This window comes from Macaca fascicularis, chromosome X, assembly GCF_037993035.2.
Source record: "Macaca fascicularis isolate 582-1 chromosome X, T2T-MFA8v1.1".
In the NCBI taxonomy this organism is placed as follows: Eukaryota; Metazoa; Chordata; class Mammalia; order Primates; family Cercopithecidae; genus Macaca; species Macaca fascicularis.
The window spans coordinates 137,161,008-137,183,680 of NC_088395.1; the positions used below are offsets into that span (position 1 = coordinate 137,161,008).

A 22,673-nucleotide genomic window follows, 5' to 3' on the forward strand; every position below is an offset into this window, starting at 1 on the left:
TTGACCTCTCAGACTCCCTGGAAGAATCTTGGGGAGCCCCCGGTGCTCATGGACCACACTTAGAATCACTGGTCTACACTATGCCTGAAACTCTTTCCTCTTTTACCATTATCTTTGGTCACTTCACTGGTTTCTTATTGGGCTCAGACCGTTTGTCTTTGCATTGTAAATATACTATATGAGTGATATAATCCACATAAATGGTTTCAGCTACCACCTATAAACTAATAATGCTCCCAAATCTATATCTGTAGTGCAGACTTATCTCCTGACCCACAGATCTTTATTTCTTACTGATATCCTAGATACCTCCAAATTAATATGCCCACAATGTAATTAATTTTTTCTCCCAAATTTACTCCTGACCTTCTCATCTAGGGTATTGATACCTCTATTCATCCAGTCACTGAACCTAGAAATTTAGGGATCAGCCTGAACTCCTTCCTCTTCCTACTCATAAAATGGTCAACCCAGGCAACATCAATATGTGATATAATACAATAGGGTGTTGCAGAGCCTAAGTCAAATAGGAGAATGTATGTTCCATCTAAGAGCATTCAGATTCAAATACCGTGTGGGCCAAACAAAACACATTTATTAGTTGCCAGTCTGTGACATTTAGTAACTAAAATACCTGTTTAATTTGTACCTTTTTTTTCATTTTTAGTGCCACTCTCCTAATTTAGATCCGCCATCATCTTGCTTGGACTATTGCAAATAGCCTTATAACTGATCTCTCTGCCTCCATTTTTCACAAATCCTTTCCCCTTTCCACCCCATCCAGATTTATCTTTCAGGAGGCAAACGAAGTAGTCTTTCTAAAATGCAAATCTGGTCACATATTTGAAATACCAGCTTAAAATTCCAAAATAGTTCCTAATCACCTATTTAAAAATCCACATTCCTTAGCACAGTGTAAGTGTATAATCTGCACCTCCCAACTTATTACATCACCTTGGCTTTTCTCCGCTTTCCTATCCACACACCAAACTCCAGCCACCAAACTCACGAGTGGAGGCCAGACTTCTTAATAATTCTCATGTGTCAGGCACTGTTCTAAATTACATATATCAACTCATTTAATCTTCACAACCATATATGGTAGGTATCATTTCTAAGTCCTTTTTACAGATGAGGAGACTCAGACACAAAGCCATTGGGGGGTCATTGGGGGGTCACTGACAGTTTTTCCTGATTCAGGATTCTGTATCTTTGCAAATGCTATTCCCTCTGACTGAAATCCTTTTTGTTCTCTTTTCTAACAAACTTCCACCATCCTTCAAGACTCAGATCAAATATCATTCTTCAGCTACCTTCTCTGGCTACCTCCTTCCCAAGGTAAAGAAAGGTAGGTATTCCTTTCCACATTTAGAGCATAAAGTACATGTTAAAACTTACCAGAAATAGGCACCTGCCTAAAACTTAGCGCAGCATAACAGTGGTTTATTAGTAGTATGTAGGCCTTGCTGTAAGCAATATACTGTATCAAGAAGTACAAATTCTACTTTTTATGAAAGAGCCAGAGGAAGAAGGTGATGGTGAGTCTGTTCTCGCTTTCCCTTTCTAACCCCACTCACCCCAAATCACCATCACATCCCTTTGGCAGATAGTCCTTTAGAGATGATCCAAGTAAAAGCCATAACTTCCACATGTTGAATAACCCCTATCTGGGGTCTTAAAATCTATGAGGCTTAAACCCACTTCATAATCCCTCAATAAGGTGATGCCTGTTTGGATAATTGGAACTGTCAAAATCAATAAGAAAAGTTTAAAAACAGTCATGACAAGCCACTCTGAAATGAAGAAGCGACTGTAAGTCACTGATTACTATGATTTTTACAGAGAAAGCTATATCGTCTTTCGTAAATTGAGCATTAAGGTATAAAAGCTCCTTATTCTCTAACACATTTAGAGTTTGAACACATGTAATCCGGCATCTTCGGCTAGGCAGGGATTTAATGAACATTTTGTGGGAACATCTGTTTGTTATTTATCTTTGTCTCATTTTACACATCAGCAAATCCCATTTTACCACCGGGACAGAATAAAAATCACCATTTCATTACACAGCGTTCATAATTTTAAACATCAACCAGGGGGAAGAGAAGCAATTGTCGGGACGGTATTCTACCTGATGTTACAAGGAAGAAGTACAAAGGTGAGGAAGTGCAGAGGGGAAATGATTAAATATATAAATCCCTTTAACACACACCTTGCCAACTGCTACTTGTTTTACTGTTCCAGCAACTGCTGAGATTTAAAAGCCACTCTATCTTTCTAGAAGGACAGTCTTATTTTGCCCTCTTAAGCCCATTTTGCCCTTTTTCTGTGTGTTTTAAGAGAGAAACAACTATTTGGCTTACCAGTTATAGATCTTTGAATATCTAGGAAACAAGAGAGAGGGAGGGAAGGAAGGAGGGAGGGGGACGGGGGGGGGAGGGAGGGAGAGAGAGAGAGAGAGAGAGAGAGAGAGAGAGAGAGAGAGAGAGTTGCTATATTTTCTTCAATGTTTCTATTCTATTTCATGAAGTCATCAAATAGCATTTCTATATGCTTCCACTAGTCATTATGAGAAAGAGCCAGTATCAAGGCCATCAGGAATGACCACCAGTACCATGAGCTAAGGCTAGTGCAAAGAAGGGAAAGAATGCTGCCAATTTAGTCCAAGTGACTAAAGTCATTTCCGTATAACATACGCGTCATAGTATCTACTTGTAAATTTTGCATGTTTTAAGTTAGATAGCAATATTGAGTGAAATCTTTTTTGGTTTTTTTTTCTTTTTTTTTTTAATTATTATTATACTTTAAGTTCTAGGGTACATGTGCATAATGTGCAGGTTTGTTACATATGTATACTTGTGCCATGTTGCTGTGCTGCACCCATCAACTCGTCAGCACCCATCAACTCGTCATTTACATCAGGTATAACTCCCAGTGCAATCCCTCCCCCACCCCCCATGATAGGCCCCGGTGTGTGATGTTCCCCTTCCCGAGTCCAAGTGATCTCATTGTTCAGTTCCCACCTATGAGTGAGAACATGCGGTGTTTGGTTTTCTGTTCTTGTGATAGTTTGCTAAGAATGATGGTTTCCAGCTGCATCCATGTCCCTACGAAGGACACAAACTCATCCTTTTTTATGGCTGCATAGTATTCCATGGTGTATATGTGCCACATTTTCTAAATCCAGTCTGTCACTGATGGACATTTGGGTTGGTTCCAAGTCTTTGCTATTGTGAATAGTGCTGCAATAAACATACGTGTGCATGTGTCTTTATAGCAGCATGATTTATAATCCTTTGGGTATATACCCAGTAATGGGATGGCTGGGTCATATGGTACATCCAGTTCTAGATCCTTGAGGAATCGCCATACTGTTTTCCATAATGGTTGAACTAGTTTACAATCCCACCAACAGTGTAAAAGTGTTCCTATTTCTCCACATCCTCTCCAGCACCTGTTGTTTCCTGACTTTTTAATGATTGCCATTCTAACTGGTGTGAGATGGTATCTCATTGTGGTTTTCATTTGCATTTCTCTGATGGCCAGTGATGATGAGCATTTTTTCATGTGTCTGTTGGCTGTATGAATGTCTTCTTTTGAGAAATGTCTGTTCATATCCTTTGCCCACTTTTTGATGGGGTTGTTTGTTTTTTTCTTGTAAATTTGTTTGAGTTCTTTGTAGGTTCTGGATATTAGCCCTTTGTCAGATGAGTAGATTGCAAAAATTTTCTCCCATTCTGTAGGTTGCCTGTTCACTCTGATGGTAGTTTCTTTTGCTGTGCAGAAGCTCTTTAGTTTAATTAGATCCCATTTGTCAATTTTGGCTTTTGTTGCCGTTGCTTTTGGTGTTTTAGACATGAAGTCTTTGCCCATGCCTATGTCCTGAATGGTACTACCTAGGTTTTCCTCTAGGATTTTTATGGTATTAGGTCTAACATTTAAGTCTCTAATCCATCTTGAATTAATTTTCGTATAAGGAGTAAGGAAAGGATCCAGTTTCAGCTTTCTACTTATGGCTAGCCAATTTTCCCAGCACCATTTATTAAATAGGGAATCCTTTCCCCATTTCTTGTTTCTCTCAGGTTTGTCAAAGATCAGATGGCTGTAGATGTGTGGTATTATTTCTGAGGACTCTGTTCTGTTCCATTGGTCTATATCTCTGTTTTGGTACCAGTACCAATCTTAATTATAACAGCAGCTAAAGGTGATTTTTCCCTAAATCTAAATATATTGTTCTATATGCCATGGAGAATAATAAAATAAGGAATATGAAACTCACAGTCCTTGCCTTAAAGAACTTGCAATCTTTTCCTCCCAACAGTCATTTGTAGTACATATAAATCACTAGTCTTGTATAAGGGGGAACAAGTTTGGCACATACAAACTCACTAAACAACAGGAGAATATATAATGTCCAATCAAACATTAGATTGGGTAGTATAGACAATAAATACTGCTGCAGTTCAAAGAAGGGGAAAATCAATGTAGGCTAGTAAAAGAAGAGGAGGCTTTCTGTGATGTATAGGATTTGAGTCAGGTGAGTTGAATACAATTTAGAAAGGTGAAGGGTGAGGACAAACAATCAAATTAATTAGTATTATGTGCCTTTATCCTATCCCAACACTAGAGTTCTTTCTCACAAAAGCATTTTGAAAGTCCCTCCCCATAATACCATCAAACAGGTAAGGAAAGAGATAAGGAGATGTACACATCTCCCTTACACCTTCTTTTCTAAGCCACCGAGGAACAGAAACCTCAGTTGGGAATCGATGTGGGTATCTGATTCAAGTAATTGATGCTAAAATATGGTTGAGGGTTAACCTCACCATGTGTATCTTAAAAGAGGAGGTCATGAACCAATACAGACTCTCTACTTAGTTTAATTATGTGGAAACAGTATTTTTAAAGCTGGGCAAACCTCTTAGAAACTTGTTCTACTTGTCCATTTTAGACAATGGTGTTCCTTCCCCACCCAATCTGCTAGAGCTTACAATATGCAGGATCACTGGGGGTAGCACATGCCTTTCCCTTTATGTGCAAAAACTACTTTACCTCATTGGGCTCCTCACAGTTGATGGACACAGCAAACTGCTAATACTAGAAACCATCTGAGAAGTTGTTCTAAGTAAGTTTCTATTTTCTTCAGCATTAGTTTTGTTCTGTTTTATTTTGTAAGGCAAAAGCACTTATTAAGGTATAGGAACTCATTTAAGGTTGCTTTAAAAATCCTCATGGATGAAACAGTAGTCATTTTTATTTATCTCAGTGATTTTCAGCTAGGTTGGTATAGCACCCACTGAAGATCATATCAGAATCTTCGAGAAGTCCTTTTCAAACTATGTCTCCCTATCTCTAATATTGTATGTTTCTGCACAATGGCATCTCTCTTCTCTACTCGATTTCAGCATCAGCCTATATTTAATACTTACAAAGTATTACTTACCTTCATTCCTAATCTACCCCTGCATGGCAGATCATCAACCTAATGGAAGCAATGAAGAAAGGAAAGAAAAAGAAGGAAGCAAGAAAGACAATCCTAAGCAAAAGGAACAAAGCTGGAGGCATAATGCTACCTGACATCAAACTATACTACAAGGCTACACTAACCAAAACAGCATGGCACTGGTACCAAAACAGATATATACACCAATGGAACAGAACAGAGGCCTCAAAAATAACACCACACATCTATAACCATCTGATCTTTGACAAACCTGACAAAAACAAGCCATGGGGAAAGGATTCCCTATTTAATAAACGGTGTTGGGAAAACTGGCTAGCCATATGCAGAAAACTGAAACTGGACCCCTTCCTTACACCTTATACAAAAATTAACTCAAGATAGACTAAAGACTTAAAGGTAAGACCTAAAACCATAAAAACCCTAGAAGAAAACCTAGGCAACACCATTCAGGACATAGGCATGGGGAAAGACTTCATGACTAAAACACCAAAAGCAATGGCAACAAAAGCCAAAATTGACAAATGGGATCTAATAAAACTAAAGAGCTTTTGCGCAGCAAAAAAAAAAAACTATCATCAGAGTGAACAGGCAACCTACAGAATGGGGGAAAATTTTTGCAATCTATCCATCTGACAAAGGGCTAATATCCAGAATCTACAAGGAACTTAAACAAATTGACAAGAAAAAAAAACCCCATCAAAAAGTGGGTGAAGTTTACGAACAGACACTTCTCAAAAGAAGACATTTATGCGGCCAACAAACATAAGAAAGAAAGCTCAATATCACTGGTCATTAGAAAAAGCCAAATGAAAACCACAATGAGATAACATCTCACACCAGTTAGAATGGCAATCATTAAAAAGTCAGGAAAGAACAAATGCTGGAGAGGATGTGGAGAAACAGGAACGCTTTTACACTGCTGGTGGGAGTGTAAATTAGTTCAATCATTGTGGAAGACAGTGTGGTGATTCCTCAAGGATCTAGAACTAGAAATACCTTTTGACCCAGCAATCCCATTACTGTGTATATACCCAAAGGATTATAAATCATTCTACTATAAAGACACATGCACACATATGTTAATTGTGGCACCATTCACAATACCAAAGACTTGGAACCAACACAAATGCCCATCAATGATAGACTGGATAAAGAAAATGTGGCAGATATACACCATGGAATACTATGCAGCCATAAAAAAGATGAGTTCATGTCTTTTGCAGGGACATGGATGAAGCTGGAAACCATCCTTCTCAGCAAACTAATACAAGAACAGAAAACCAAACACCACATGTTCTCACTCATAAGTGAGAATTGAACAATAAGAACACATGGACACAGGAAGGGGAACATCACACACTGGGACCTGTCAGGGGGTGGGGGGCTAGGGGAGGAATAGCATTAGGAGAAATACCTAATGTAGATGACAGATTGATGGCTACAGCAAGCCACCATGGCACGTATATACCTATGTAACAAGCCTGCACGTTCTGCACATGTATCCCAGAACTTAAATTATAATAAACAAAAAAAAAAAAGAAGAAAGGTGAGGAGAATTTTTTAAAAGCTAGAGGCACATACAGTACCAGCTTTCTACTTGACTAAGCTTTCAAATCCTGATTGAATGCTCTTCATTCTTAAGGACTAGCTTTCTATTCTCCATACTCTAACTAATAAGTGTGCTAGGCTGTGTTTGTCATGTTCTAGAAAACCAGTGGGTAAATACTTTGTTCCATCTGTAATTGGAAAACACGTGACCTGACACTTTTGACACCATCTGGGGGATAGAGCATGAGGGAATTAGAAAGGTTCTGCAGAACAATTGACTCCTTGGTAGTAAAGAGTGTGAAGAAAGGGAAAAGCTAATAAGCCATCATTGCAGGGTTGGCAGCATAGATGATCACAACAGTGGAGGGGTATGGGTCAACTATGGAAATCATGTGGAACTACAGTTTGATAACCAAGAAGAAGCAAATGCAGAAACTAGTGCCAAGCAAGGGAATGAGATACAGAAGAAGGAAAGCAATGAAATAAAAGTTAATATCCTTTTCAGGTAGGAAGGCCAAATTCATCTGTAACTCCAAAATCTCAATAAGTTCATCTAAAAGGATGAAATGCCACAAAGCCTATTTGTAATATTCTATTCCATTATCAAAAGGTATCTTACTAGGATCCAAAAGAAAAAACAAAAAAACACAAAAACAACACATATACACACATACTTGTGTACCTACATGCATATGCACATATCTGCATGCAAGGATTAAAACAGAAACATGCAGAGACATACACACAGCCACTCCCCACCCACACAGACACTAACACCAACACATGCATGTCCCCCTCAACACACACACACACAAACATACGCAAGTATGCTCACTCCAGGATGGGTCTGAGTAAAAAGAAACCATCTCTGACCTAGATAATTTTCTCCTTCAACTTGTTGTTCTTGGCTTCTTCACTCAGGAATAATCCCAATCAAATGCAAGAAGTGTGTGAGTCACTAAACAGGGCACTTAATTTTGGTTGTCTTATATTACATATTTATACCATGGAGATTCTGGCTCCTTTTTAAAAAGTAGTTTTAAACGGTATAGGTTTGGTTCTGAAGTGGTGTTACTGGTGAGAAAGGGTATAGGAAAACTATGTACAGAGTCACTTCTCATGGGATCTTATTCTAAGTGAGGTGTATGCCTTTTAAAAATCAGTCACTCTCTATAAATTCAAAGTAATTCCTTTTGAAATCTAAGCTGGCCTTCTTTTTTTTTTTTTTGCAGAAATTGACACACTGATTCCAAAATACATATACAAATACAAGAAACCCAGAATAACCAAAACAATCTTAAAGAAGAGCAAAGTTGGAGGACTCTCATTTTCTGAGATCAAAAGAGTGTGGTACTGACACCAGGGCAGGCATATAGACAAAACAGTGTGGTACCGATGTAAGGGCAGGCATATAGATAAAAGGAATAAAATTGAGTGTTCAAAAATAAACACTTATATTTACCTTCAATTAATTTTTGACAAGCGTGCCAAGACCATGCAAAGAGAAAAGTGGTTTTGCAAACAAATGATGCTGGGACATTTGGATATCTATATAAATAATACAGTTGGATCCCTGCCTCACGTCATATACAACAATGAACTAAAATTGGATCATAGGCCTATACGTAAGAGCTAAACTTTAAAATTCTTAGAAGAAAACATGAGAGTTAATCTTCATGACCTTGAATTAAGCAATGGTTTCTTATATATGATACCCAAACAGAAGCCACAAAAGAAAAAAATGGATAACTGGGCTTTATCAAAATTAGAAATGTTTTCAGACAAATGGTATCATCATAAAAGTGAAAAGAAGGCCTACAGAATGGTAGAAAGTATTTTCAAAACCACAATAAGACACCATTTCACACCTATTAGTATAAAATAAAAAGAAAGGCAGAAAATAATAAGTGTTCACAAGATTGTGGACAAACTGGAACCCTTATTTAATGCTGGTAGGACTGTAATATTGTGTAGCCATTTTAGAAAACGTTTTTGCCACCTCCTCAAAAAGTTAAACATAGAGTTATCATATGACCCAGGTATATATGCCTAGGTATATATATATACCCAAGAGTAATGAACACATATGTCCACATGAAAACTTACACATTAATGCTCATAGCAGCATTAATGACAATAGTCAAAAATTGAAATAACCCAAATGATGACTAGATAAACAAAATGTGCTATGTCCATACAGTGGAATATTACCCAAACATAAAATGGAGTAAAATACTGATTAGTGAAATTAACACAGATTAACCTTGAAATCATTATGCTAAGTGAAAGAAGCCAGGTGAAAAAGGCCACATATTTCATGATTCCATTCATATGGAATGTCCAGAATAGGCAAATCTATATAGAGAGAGTAGATTAGTAGTTGCCCAGCGCTGGGAGTTGGAGGAAGGGAGTATAGGAAATTGGGAGTTAATGGCTAAGGAGATCTGGGTTTACTTATTTTGGGGGTAACAAAAATGTTCTAAAATTAGATTTTTGGTGAGGGTTGCAAGACCCTGTGAATATACTAAAGATCACTAAATTATATACTTAAAATGAGTAAATTGTATGATATGTAAGCCATACATCAATGAAGCTGTTAATAACAACAGTCACTCAGGGAGCACATGATGATTGCTTTCTAACATTTGAAGGGCTACCAGTTGCTTAGCATAGCAGCAAGGGGTAAGTAGAATCAGGGTCACCACACTACATAACTCCTCAATTTATTTTGTAGATTGTGTGGATGGTACTAGGTCTAAGAGTAGGAGCTGAATAGAGGCTGAAAAGAGAGAGATTTTGGCTTATTTATGCAAACATTCAATAACTGGAGCTATTCAAAAATCAGATTTCCTACCATATAATAGAGAGTGTCAAATTATTGGAAGTATCTAAGCATAAATTGGATTGACCACTTGAGGATGGAGTAGATATAGGTAATAGATTATGTATGAAAGGGAGTGAGGGAAAATGACTTGGTAACCTTTAAGGTTTCTTACAACCATAAAATTCTTTTAAAATGCTTATATTACAAAATCCTTCTGAACTTTTATCTGTAAACTTCCCTTTTCTCCTTCTTAGTAATTTTCTCATTAGCTAGAAATAAATGAGTACTTACCTATTCCTACTACAGTCATAAGTCCCAGTAGTGACTTCCTTATGAAATAATAAAACTTGATGCTGTGGTTTAAGCCATTTCTAGTATTTATATGCTGTTTCTGGCTCAATCATTTAGCAATGGGCACAACTACTGGATTGCTCTTTCCTTAGTCTGCAGCTTTAAGGGTAGCATTTCATAAATGTTAGTAAGACCAACATCCTACATTGTACTTAACACTGATAATAGTTCATGAATACAAACCATTCTGTACTCTTTTATCTCCTTCCTCCCTCTTCTGTCCTTTCCCCAGATATGGAATAGGCAGGCTGTTGATTTTTACAAGTTGCTTCCAAAGCTCCTGAATGAACCATTTGGCTGAGGGTTTTAAATATTTTGGCTTAAGTCCACGAATGCCATAAGAAACTGGCACTCCATTTTGCAATGCTTTTCTCTCTGTCAATAACTTTAACTTGGGATCATAAAGGGAAAGCATTTGGCAGGTGGTCCATTATGATCTAGATTTAAAACCTCGTGGGGAGTCGTCTACTCCATTTTACACTTTACTGGGAATGATTTGATACTGAAAAGAGAGAAGTACAGATACTATGAGAAAAGCTGTTTATCCATTACCTGTTTCACAACAGCAAGGGGCAGTTTACTATCCTGGGAGGGGCAGCTTATCAACAGTGCCCTGAGGCCCCCTCAGAAATGGCTAAACAGCTTCAAATACCTCCCTCACTGGATTGGTCAAGTACAGGCAACACAATATAGTAGGTGCTAGCTAAGTAGTGCTGGCTGACTTATCCCGGCTCACTGACATGTCAAAAATCTCCAATGGAAAACATCTGCAATGAAATTGTACTCATTGTCCAGCTAGTACACCAGAGCCTTACTATAAATCCCAACCTCGGTGTTCATGCCTTGGAACTGTGTTCTAATGTTCTAACATAGCCCTTCTGTTACTTCCAGTAATAAATCCACGTGGAGATGGTCCAAGAAGGGCATTGCCTTAGATCATATTCCATGTTAGAGTGAGGTTCTTCTCTACAGCTTGTGCTTCATCTGGCCTTAATGTGAGGCCAGCCAAATAAATGTTCTGGAGAGTTTGCTTCTGGGTGGGGTTTCCTTTTATTTTAACTAGCTGTTAATATTTGACAAAACAATTATGTCCTTCTCACTTTGATTCCTTCAAACCATTTCTTCTCAGACCATTTCTTTCCCTTCTTGTTAAATGCCTCACAAAGCCCATGGGTAGGGCACTCAGGGAATACTAGTTGAGATGGAGAGAGATACTACTGGAATTCCAGGCTTATCCCTCCAGTGGTCATATTTCTGCCTGTGCTTATACCTTTTTCCTTGAGACTATGCTCTTTATTGCTCACTCCACTCAAAAGAGCCGTGAGTGCCAATATTCACGAACTACTCAAGCGGTCTTTATCATATTTACTTTGTGTTCTACCATCATAAACCACTCTCCCTAGATTCCTTAAGCATTTCAATTGCCCTTTTCCATTTCAAGCATCTCAGTTCCAGAGAATGGAAACTTGGGCATAGTCTTACTACCAATTAAAAAGGGATTCTCACTACTATGCTCTAAGATATTTGTCCATATCCATGTCAGTTACTCAAAACCATACTGGCTTTTAAAATGCTGTATCACATTGCACACTCTTAATATAGTTTACTATCCCCTGTCACTTGCAGATGTATAAAAGCATGAATCAAAATTACTTTTGATGATATTTTCTATTTATTTGTTTGATATTTATAACCAAGACAAAATGTAAAATGCCACCCAAAAAACCTTTCCAGGATAGTCTGACTTACTTGCAGCTTATTGCCATTTTTATTAAATATGGATTGTCACAATTATTTTACATTCCTCATATTCCTTACCACAAATTGAGGTGAATGCAGATTGTACAACTTCTAATGAATAAGCTGGGCAAATTTCCATGACTCAGCAGAGTGTGTAAGGCTTGTGGTCCTTTGCAGTTCCTGTTCCACCTCCAAATCCATGGGCAAGGTTTGGGAAAATGTCAACCATGTTTGGCAGCAAGAGTCAGCAGTCTCTTAGACTGCAGGGCAAGGGAGTGGCAATAAGTAGAGTGCATAAAGAAACTAAAGAAGGCTTTCTTTACAACCTCTTAGTCAGAAGCTCTCTTAAAACACATCCCAATTCCTGTTTGATAGACAGCTAGCACAGGAAGTGTTTCCTTTACATTTTCCCATTTTATGCAGATCTGGGATTTTTATGAGGGAACATCCTAGCACTGATAACCTCTCTTCTCTTTTCCCTTCTCCCTTTCTCTCCCTCTCTCCCTCCCTCCCATCTTATCTCTTCAACACCCATATCCACAGAGAAATAGAGTAAGAGAATAGGTAACCATTCATAATTATGTGTATAAGTAAAAAGCAACAGCAATGCAGGCTTTCTAAGAGCAGTGTTTCTGGAGACAGAGCTTTAGACAAGTTAGTGGTGTATATATAGTCTTGGCTAAGAAGAACAACTTCTTTATCATTTATTGAGAGTACTAACAAGGATTAAATAAAATAATTTATGTAAATATCTTAGCATAGTCCTATAGCATACCTTTAAAACATATTTCCCTTCTTCTCTACTCTGGTTTAAATTAGGAAGGATCCTGATCAGAGTGAACTTTTTTTACTGAAAGCAGAAATATCTGGTTTCCTAAACAAAGTAAAAATGTCACTGAAAATTACAGATGTAGTCTGGGGGAAGGGAGGGGCAAGAGGTTAAAATTTTCCTTTAGATCCAAATGGGTTTTCTTTTTACACATTTCTCAAAACTGTAGCTGCGATACTGTCTCTTTAGTCCTCAAAACAAAAGAACCTATTTGCAGAGTGTTCCAGGGTGGCCCTGAGAGGCACTTTGAAACACCCGTTTTGAACTCCTCTAGGCAGTTCAGTGAGGTTGGATACAACAATGAATTCTGGGAGTGAGTTTGAATGGTACAAAAAAGCAGGGGAGGATGCCTGCTGTCCATTAAAAACAGAAAACAGAGCCACAGAGCCAAAGAAAGTGAAGAATGGAAAGAGAAAGAAGGGAATTTCAGGATGTGCTAAAAATTTTAACAATTGAAAAGTATACAAAGAACTGGGATCTAGGCAACAGAGGGCAGGTCCAACAGGCATAATTACTTACCATATAGTTTCCACAGACAACAATAGTCAAGGACTTTACTCCATTCATGTATTTTTTTCCCCAATACTTTAGATTCTGACACTGGGTTCTATTTAAAGCCACCAAGTACAACTAATATACTTGATGAACTCCACACAATAATAAAACATAAAAGGACCTAAACGTATATCTCTTTATGTACAGACTACATTCCATTTCTGATCAAATTCTTCCAAAGTGTTAATGCTATTTTAAATAACAAAATAGTCCTGAAAGGAATATACTACTGGTTCAAAAAAGATTTATTCAAGGAAGAAATGGAAGCTGAAAAGTTGTGAGTCATGAGTGGCTAAGGGGTTGAACAATCCAAAAGAAAAGAGTGAAAGGGACTATGAGAGCTAAAATGTATAAAAGTGTCTGTGACATAAACGTTGAAGGTAGGAGCTCTTTCTTCTGATTAACTCAATTTTCTTATTCCTAGCTCAGAAATCAAGACTTAACAGCCACCCCTCAACAGCAAGCCAATATGAGAAAAACAGTACTGATGAGAAATGAAGAGTGTAGCTCGCATTTAAATTTAGTTGAGATCATAATTTGTCAAATCCCTTCTGAGGATAACTCACTTTAGGCTGTTTTTAAAATTTAAATTATCCATAAAACGAAATGCTTGTCCTATATGTAAAAGGAAACAACATTCCAGTTTGATTTCCTGTTGATACAATTATCACTGTGGCCATCTAGACCTGTAAGAGAATTACTACTTCTGGATAGCCAAACCTTCTTGAGCAGCACTGACAGTACTACATCCAGTAGCCACAAGTGATTATTTAAATATCAATTTAATTAAACTTAATAAAACAAAAAAAAATCAGTTCCTCAGTTGAAATAGCCACATTTCAATGCTCAATAGCCACATGTGGCTAGTGGATACTGTGTTAGATAGTAAAGATACAGAATACTTCATCATCTTACACAGTTCTATCAGGCAGCACTGGGTTAGATACCAGGAAACTAAGACTTTCAGTGTTCGAACAAAATATTCAAACCATTTTAAGAATAGTTTTTCCACAATGTAATTAATATGAATATCCATAGAGAATATGGATCAGAATTTAGCATTTCATTTTTGCCTTTGAACAGTGGTTCTCAAAAGTCATTCATACAGAAGAATTATCTGGGGAGTCTGCTAAATGCAGATCACTCAGAGTGATTCAGTAGGTCTGGGATGGGGATTCAGAAATCTACATTTTACACATATCTTAGGTAACGCTGTCACAGGTAATTCCTTAACCACATTTTGAGAAACACTGTGATTATGCATCAAAAATTCCAATTATCACTTTACATATACCAATTTATTTTCTTGAATGGTATTAAATATGTAGGCAAGCCCTTATTGCTATACAAAAGTGCAAAATGTTCCACAAAGGCAAAAGACAGCTTTCAAAGTATAGTAGATCTGAGCAACGATGAGTATAGAAAATAAAAAATTAAGAAGGTACTTGCACTAGAAAAAAAAAAACTTTTGAATGGAATATTCCAGAATACCTACGCAAAGCAGAAGCGATCTAGCCATTCAGCTTCAGAAACTCAGGCTTCGGAACAGCTCCAAACCTTTAGCTAGCAGAAGAGGAGAAAAACCTCTGGTGGTGCAGCTGCTGAAGGTCTGAATACTGCATGCAAGTGCTAACTGTGTGCAAGAACCAGGCTATGTGCTAAGAGACAAGTAAAATATGGTCATGACTTCAAGAACTCAGTCTATTGGGGGAAGACAGACCAAAAATAAATATTAAATACAGTAGCAGGTGTAATTTGAGTGGAATCTTAAATACTGAGCAGCTCTAGGATTGCTGGAGATAAGGAAGGATGGCAATTGAAATGTAGAGAACAGTATGGAAAGGCACAGGAGCTTGAAAATTTGGGGTGTACCTATGACCCAGAAGTGGTCTAGAGTGGCAGGTAAATAAGATATAGAGAGTGTTGTGTAGTGGAAGATAAGAGTGTAAGGGAATTCTGAGTGCCTGGGACAAGGCTATGGATGGCCCTGAATGTCTATTTGGAAAAAAAAAAAAAAGGCAAAATCCTTTAGAGGATTTTTAAGGAGAGGAGTGATAGGATAAGATCTGCATTTAGGAAGAACATTCTAACAGTTAGGCATAAAATGGAGTCGGGAGAGAGTAGACACAGAGAAGATGTGCGATGTTTGGCCATTTGGCTGCATAGAAGAAAAATTACACTTTGGCTGTCAATGTTTCTTGTTGCAAAAAGCTGAGAATGGAGAGAGAAGCAACAGATTATGAAAGAGATCTTAAAAACAAAGCTGAAAATCTGAAGAAAGAACATGAGTAGCAGCAATGTTTAGAAATTCCTGGGGATACAATGTTCCCCTTGACTCTGTCAGTAAAGACTACCAACCATGGGGGTCAGAAAGAAAGTAAAAATTTTTAATAGTCTGGTCAGCAGACAGCTCTACACTGTCTAGGACTTTTGAAGTCATGAACAATGGGATATCTGCTCCAGGTAGCACACAGGTGGGCAAACAGCTTCTTTAATAAAGAGTCCCTAAAGACATACAGCATATTCCACAGTGGTTAAGAGCATTGGCTCTGAAGACAAACTTGCCATCCGATATTGATTCTTGCTACTTAGTAATTGTGTGACGTGGTAGGCTGGATACTTAAACTCTGTATCTGTTTTTCTAACCTTAAAATGGAAGTACTACTGCCTACCTAATTGCATTGCTGTGAGGGTTGATGGGTTCATACATATAAGGTATTTATAACATGACCTAGCACAGAGTAAGCTTTCAATAAATGTTAGCTTTTTTTTTTTTGAGATGGAGTTTCGCTCTTGTTGCCCAGGATGGAGTGCAATGGCATGGTCTCGGCTCACTGCAACCTCCGCCTCCCGAGTTCAAGCGTTTCTCCTGCTTCAGGCTCCCGAGTACCTGGAATTACAGGCACCCACCACCGTGCCCGGCTAATTTTTGTATTTCTAGTAGAGACAGGGTTTTGCCACATTGGCCACACTGGACTCGAACTCCTGACCTCAAGTTATCCAGCCCCCTCAGCCTCCCAAAGTGCTGGGATTACAGGCATGAGCCACTGCACCTGGCCAAATGTTAGCTATTCTTACTATTATGTTTATATATGGCTGGGGAGACACACATTCAACTGTACTATGCTCAATAATGTCAATCAGTATAGTTTAGCAGCCCAAGGGGCATTTGCAGTACACTATCCTACATAAATAGCATGCCTTAATTATTGTATTATTCATAATAAGCATATTAAGTCCTTTTTGGAAAAAGGCAAATATGAAGAAATTTTCAAATTTGTTAATATTCTTGGTGATCCCCTTAAATAAGCTAGTGCAAGCTGGCTCTAGCACACCATGGACTGGTTTATATTAACCTTTATATTCCCGTCCATGAGACCTGCCCTTCACTCCTCTAAAACATGCTCATAGGTGTACCAAAGAGGAAAATCCATCAGACGACTCAACTTCAGCTCCCCGAACAACCAGAACCTACAAATCTTCCTCTTGAATTTTTCTTGGCCTCAAACAAGACAGGGAAAAAGTAACTATTTTGTAGATGAAAGACTTTTTCTTTTGCCCATAAGAAAATGTCATTTCTTTAAAAGCCCTAATAAATTCTTTTTCATTTATATTCAGAGTGCCTATTCCTAGAAAAAGGAACAGAGTGAGGGATGTTAGCCAGAGCTTCCAACTACACAGGACATTTGCCACCTGAAACCAACTTTAATATGGAACTTCCAATTTAATGCCTAGTTTGCCCAGTTCTCCTTCCTCTAATCCTGATCTGTTCCCCGAAGTTCCCACCTGTATTTTTTAAGTGTCAAATTCATTTAATTTTAAAGAATGATAAAAGGGCTTTATATCATCCTCCTTTCTTTTTTGCCAGAAGGAAATATTACAAGGACAGATTTACTTTAAGATATGTTAAAATATAAAGATATCATCTTAGATAAGGGTAAATTTCAATCAAATGGTATCTGAGATAATATATTCATTACCATCTTAAAGTCTCATAAACAGATTATAACAACACTTGCTCTATCTCTGGCCCATTTTCTTATCAACATTCTCAAATGTTCATTGTCAAATGCTGAAGAAGAGTTGTCTATGGCATGAACATCCAGTCATTAATCTAGTACATGGGACAGTCTCTAATAAATTCAGACATAAAAATTGCCCTTTCAAGAATGTTTACTGAAGGGGTTTTAAAGAAAGTTTTACCAGAGAGCTTATATGAGCTATTCAAGTATTTGGGTTCATTTGCTGAATTGATAATGCGGCTTTAAATAGTATTCCTTCTTCAGTGGGACAAAAAGCATTTTTTCCCTTAAAACTAATGAATTTAAAATTGAGAAACCATTTGGAAATTTTAAAAGATAAGAATGCTTATCTACGAGAGAGAGAGAGAGAGACAGAGAGACAGAGAGACAGAGAGACAGAGAGACACAGAGACAGAGACGGAAAGAAAGAAAAGTGTGAACCTGAATTAGCTGTATATTTTTTCTGCTGATCTGGACAAAATACTCAAATTTCAAAAACATACAGCACTTCACATTCATAGCCAGTATATCTTAAAATATACATGCTTGCATGGAAACAATCTTGTAAGTTCATCCAGTATAAGAATAAAAACAAACTAGCTTGTTTAGAAGAGAAAATACTCCATACTAACCTTTTGGAATAGACAACATTTTATCTTTTAAGTTCATCCAGTACAACAATAAAAACAAACCAGCTTGTTTAAAAAAGAAAATACTCCATACTAACCTTTTGGAATAGACAACATTTTGCTTCCCTAAAATTTCACAAAGCTCTACTTTCATTCATATTGATGTACACATTAATCAAAACACTAGTGTTTTTTATACATCTGTAAAATTAATCTTGAAGTCACACACATATTCAGATAAATGCTGGGTTAAAAATAGTTTTGAAAACATCTCTAGCGTCCTATCCAAGAATACATTTTTAAGTAAATGACCAAATTTATCCTCCTTCTCTAGTAGCATAAGTCACATTTACCTGGCACCCATCAACCGAGAGGCAGCCTGATATCAGAGAGGAAAAAGCACAGATTCTTTAATCAGATAATGTAACCTGTAAGTTTAGGCTGCACTTAGATGGAGACCTCAGGCCAGTTACTCATTCTGAGTCTCAGTTTTCTTACCTATAAAATGGAGATCATATCATCACTGACCTCACACTTACTGAGAATGAACTAAGAAAGTATATAGTAAATCACTGTCTAAATGTTTTATACCACATCCACTCTGATTCAGTAACCAACAACTATACTGCAATTGTAATTTTTAATAGAGTAAAACCATTAAGGAATTAAACATGTATTCACTATTAGCATACAAATAAAATACAGTCATAAAAGCCACCTAGTTAGATTTGAAGTTATTCATTAGGTCACTGTGGAATTGAGAGCTGGCAAGGAGATAATGTCATTTTTAAAATGTAAACATTTTTATTAGCAAAGAGTTCTTCCCAGATATAGTAATTCCAGTAGCATAACAAAGTCCAGCATTTTTCATTGCCAGAAACTTAAACCAGTAACACTGGTCCATGAGAAACCTCTATTTATTGAATAAAGCAATATTTTCCATTTAAATCTATTTAATTTTGTAGTGGAGAAAATAAGACAGTCTCTGATTTTAACCATAAGAAAAAAACCTCAACAACTTCTCAAATTAAAATGTACAGAGATGGCTCTTCTAGAGTCAAGCATGCATTGGAGTGTAGAGAAAACATCCAGCAAGCACAAGTTTCCAACACTTAGCAGAACAAACCAACCAATACTCAAAGAAGAAACTGAAGCTATAAATTCAAATAAATGGGCTGCAGGGAGACTACACAAACCTGCTGTTGCTTTAATTGCAGACAATTCAATTCAGCAGCTGTTGGTCCAGGCACTAAGGTTCACTGTATGCTCTTCAACGTAACCTTGAAATATTGTCACTCACTCACTTCTCCACATCATCTGCATGCTGTCCAATTAATGAGGAGCGAAATCAACTGTCAAACCACGCATCAAAATAGAACATGATCTTTTAGCTGTTAAGCGCAGGAGCACAATATTTTAAGAATAATAAAGCAACAATGGAGATGAAAGTCCTTGACAACAAATGATATTCAAACTTATCAAAACAACGTGGTTGTAGGAACTAAGCTTCTGTTTTGTGCAGCAAGAAAGTGAAACTTTCTCAGGGTTTTTCATTTGCAAGGGACCTTTCTGTCTAACTGCTGTGTAAGAAGCCTTTCAAAAAACATTCGCCCATACCTGATCAGAATCTTCTTCATCATTATGGACCATTATGTTTCTGAAAGCTTAAGAGAATACTTAAGAAACACTTTTGATCCAAAGATATTTTACAATACAGATGGTTTGGGGCTCATATTTGTAGGTTTGCTGTTTCCAGCACTTTTTTTTTCTATCAGGAGAATAAACAAACAACAATAATATATAATGTTCATCAACTTGAGTTCAGTAATGAAACATAACTAAATTTACCAAACAGATGTGTCCTGGAATGCTTCCTATTTGAAGTTTCCCTACTCTTAAGTATATCCCAAATCTATACAACCAATTAACAAATACAGGAGTTAATAAACTCAAGAGAAACATAACACACTAAGTGTTTAAAAATTGCTTTTTGCTTCCAAAGCACCGTCTCTGTGCAAACACTCTAAGCTATATCACATACTACCAGTTGCAGACATAAGACCTGAGAAATTCAATACAAGAATACAGCAGAGAAGCGTGCACAATTAAGGGATCGGGACTACCAGTTTAACAGAAAACGCAGATCTTATACAGCAATCTGCTACAAACATTATAGCTAGGGGCAGGCATATTTTATGCAGCTATTTTGTTTAGCTCATTAGAACCCTATTTGTCCTTCAGTACAGTTGAACTGAAGGAAAAATAAAAGAAAGAAATGCACTTTGAAACAAAGGGGAAATTCAGATAAAACAAAACATACTATACCTGTATATTGTACCAGGAACATTGTGACACTCTTCAGGGAACTGTTTCACGTTGTATCCTATCGTGAGTTATTCTCTCCTTACCCTCTTCTCTCCACAAGAAGAAAAGCCAAAGCACCCCAAATCCCCACTACACCCTATCCCTAACCCACCCACCCCATTGAGGGAAAAGAAAAATAGCTATAATTCAGCTTAGATCCGACGCTTCTGTTTAGCTCAGCTCCAGCCGAGCAACTGAGCTTTAGCAACGGAGCATAGGGAGGAGGATTCTGATGCCAGTAGCACTTCCATCCACTTCACTTACACAAAAGCAGGCAGTGGAAAATCCAGGAGCCTTGAAGACAAGGGCTGGAACTGGCTTTTATGAATTGCTATTACTGCATGTGTCACCATCCATCTCCAATGACGGACACTTATAGGCTGAATTGGGAGTGGAGGGGGTGGGGTGGAGGAGGTTGGAGAGCAGGTGGAGAAGCAATTAGCAGTATGTTCATTGGAGAATTCGTTCGGGATTTCATACATCAGTGCCTAAAGAAACAGCATGCAGTTGACAAATCAGAACTTTACGATTTGCATGCCTTGGAAGAAATCTTAGCTCACAGCTCCGAACAAAATAATGTTTGCCCACTCTTACAGGGCACAGAAAGTCACCCCTTCGCTTTTTCTTTCCTCTGGCTACCCTTATTCCTGAGAAATCAACATTCAGAATGAATATTTGCTAATTTTCCCTAAAGAATTGTATTTAAAAGGCTGGAAGGAAAGGAAGTATAAAGAAATTAAATTCTATTGAACATGACATATCTTAGCACAAAGGCAAGAAGCTAATTATTTTAAGCCAACTTTTCATCCCTAGTCCCATTCCCCAAGTGCAGCTTTCACACTTACAATCAGTGGATCACACAACTTTTGTCCATATATTTAACACTGAAAAACAAATCTACGTCTACCTAAAAATAGTTCAGTTAAAATGAAGGTGAAATGCCAAGAGCTATGTGCAGGACCCACTTCATAGGTGACTTAAGAAAGGACTTTACATGTAAGTGCTTCAGTTTTGCTCATCCACTAAACTAAAGCTCATTTTTAGACAAATTTTAAAATTAATCACAGGTAGGAACAAAAAGGAGACAGTGTCTCTGGGAGGAAACATGATACAACCAAAGGAGCACTGGGGTCGGGTATCAGGAAACCTGGGTTCAGCTTCCAGTTCTACAACTTTCTAACTATGTGACTCTGGACAAGTCACTTAATTTCTTTGAGCCTAAGTTCCCTTTATTTGTTAACTGAAGAGAATAGTACCTATCCTGACTGTTTCACAGGATTGCTGTGAAAAGCTAATGAGATAATAGGTATGAAAACCCTTTTGTAAATTGTAAAGGGCTATACAATTGTATGGGATTATTACTACCATGCCCTAAACAAATCTTGCCTTAATGATTGAAGTGAGGTACCTCTATCACATAAGGCAAATAAAAAGAAAGAACCAATATAATTTCATAAAACACTGTTCAATTCTCACAATTTTTAAATTAGACGGAATCGTTGTTTGCTCTTAAAATTCCACAGCAGGGAACTTTTTTCAGGAAATTTTAAAATAATACATCAAAAGTTTATTAAAGAGACTGGATCCCTCTAAATTCTCTTTTTCCTTTCTGGAAAGTCAGTTCATTTTTCTTCATATGGTCTAGTATTATGTCCCATCTAGAATGCAAACTACTAGATAATGAGCATCTCTTTTTGTTCAAGCTTTCTATTTGCCTGTTATATCCTCATCATTGCCCAGTGTGTTGGGGTAGGATTCAAGGTGATTAAATCTAAATCCACAAGGTAAAAATCCAAAGTCATGCCTTATGAGGCTCCAAGCTGCCTTGATACTATATATACAGTGACCAGCTGGCTTCAGCTGGGACACAATTTTAGCACATAAAGTCCTGGGGTGGCCACACCTGGGGCACTAAATGATCCAGGCAATGTTTGGGGATCTTTGGTTCGGCCAAATCCCACATGTCCTGATTTCCATCTGTATGGTGGTTCCCAAATGTGTGTTTGTCCACATGAACCAAATCTGAAGCGGCCAAAAGAAAGGTGGGGGATAGAGCAGAGATATCAGATGTCAGCTCCTCTTGGCCCATCCAGTGCTATCTGTGCCCTCAAACAAGTGCCCATCATACTTCTTGTAAGAAGAAAGAAAACTTTTTCTAATTGCCCCTGTAAACGTCATTGCTACTACTGAAGATGCCAGCATAATACATATCCAAAATCTATGTTAAACCAATTGGAAAAATGATAATATTAATCACATAACAGGTAATTGGTAGCTAAGAGCAAGTGAGCCGCTGAAAGGGGGAAGGGGAGGAGAAAAAGACAAGAGAGGAGAAGGAGGGAAAAAG

The 22,673-nt window shown here is 37.6% G+C and overlaps 1 protein-coding gene across 10 annotated transcripts in view; it reads right to left on the bottom strand.

Moving 5' to 3' along the window:
• The window catches only part of ENOX2 (ecto-NOX disulfide-thiol exchanger 2), a 292,537-nt gene that overhangs the window by 255,975 nt on the left and 13,889 nt on the right, over positions 1 to 22,673 (bottom strand). For 3 of the 10 annotated variants that reach the window (XM_065538446.2, XM_045384161.3, XM_045384160.3), the window contains exon 1: positions 20,288 to 20,623. The exons of 5 other annotated variants lie outside the window; for them this stretch is intronic. In XM_065538446.2, coding sequence (XP_065394518.1) covers positions 20,288 to 20,309 — 22 coding nt within the window. In that variant the 5' untranslated portion in view covers positions 20,310 to 20,623. Of the gene's footprint in view, positions 1 to 19,158; positions 19,287 to 20,287; positions 20,624 to 22,673 lie in introns of those variants that run through there. 2 more of the 10 variants (XM_065538448.2, XM_074028968.1) reach the window with 2 other exon arrangements.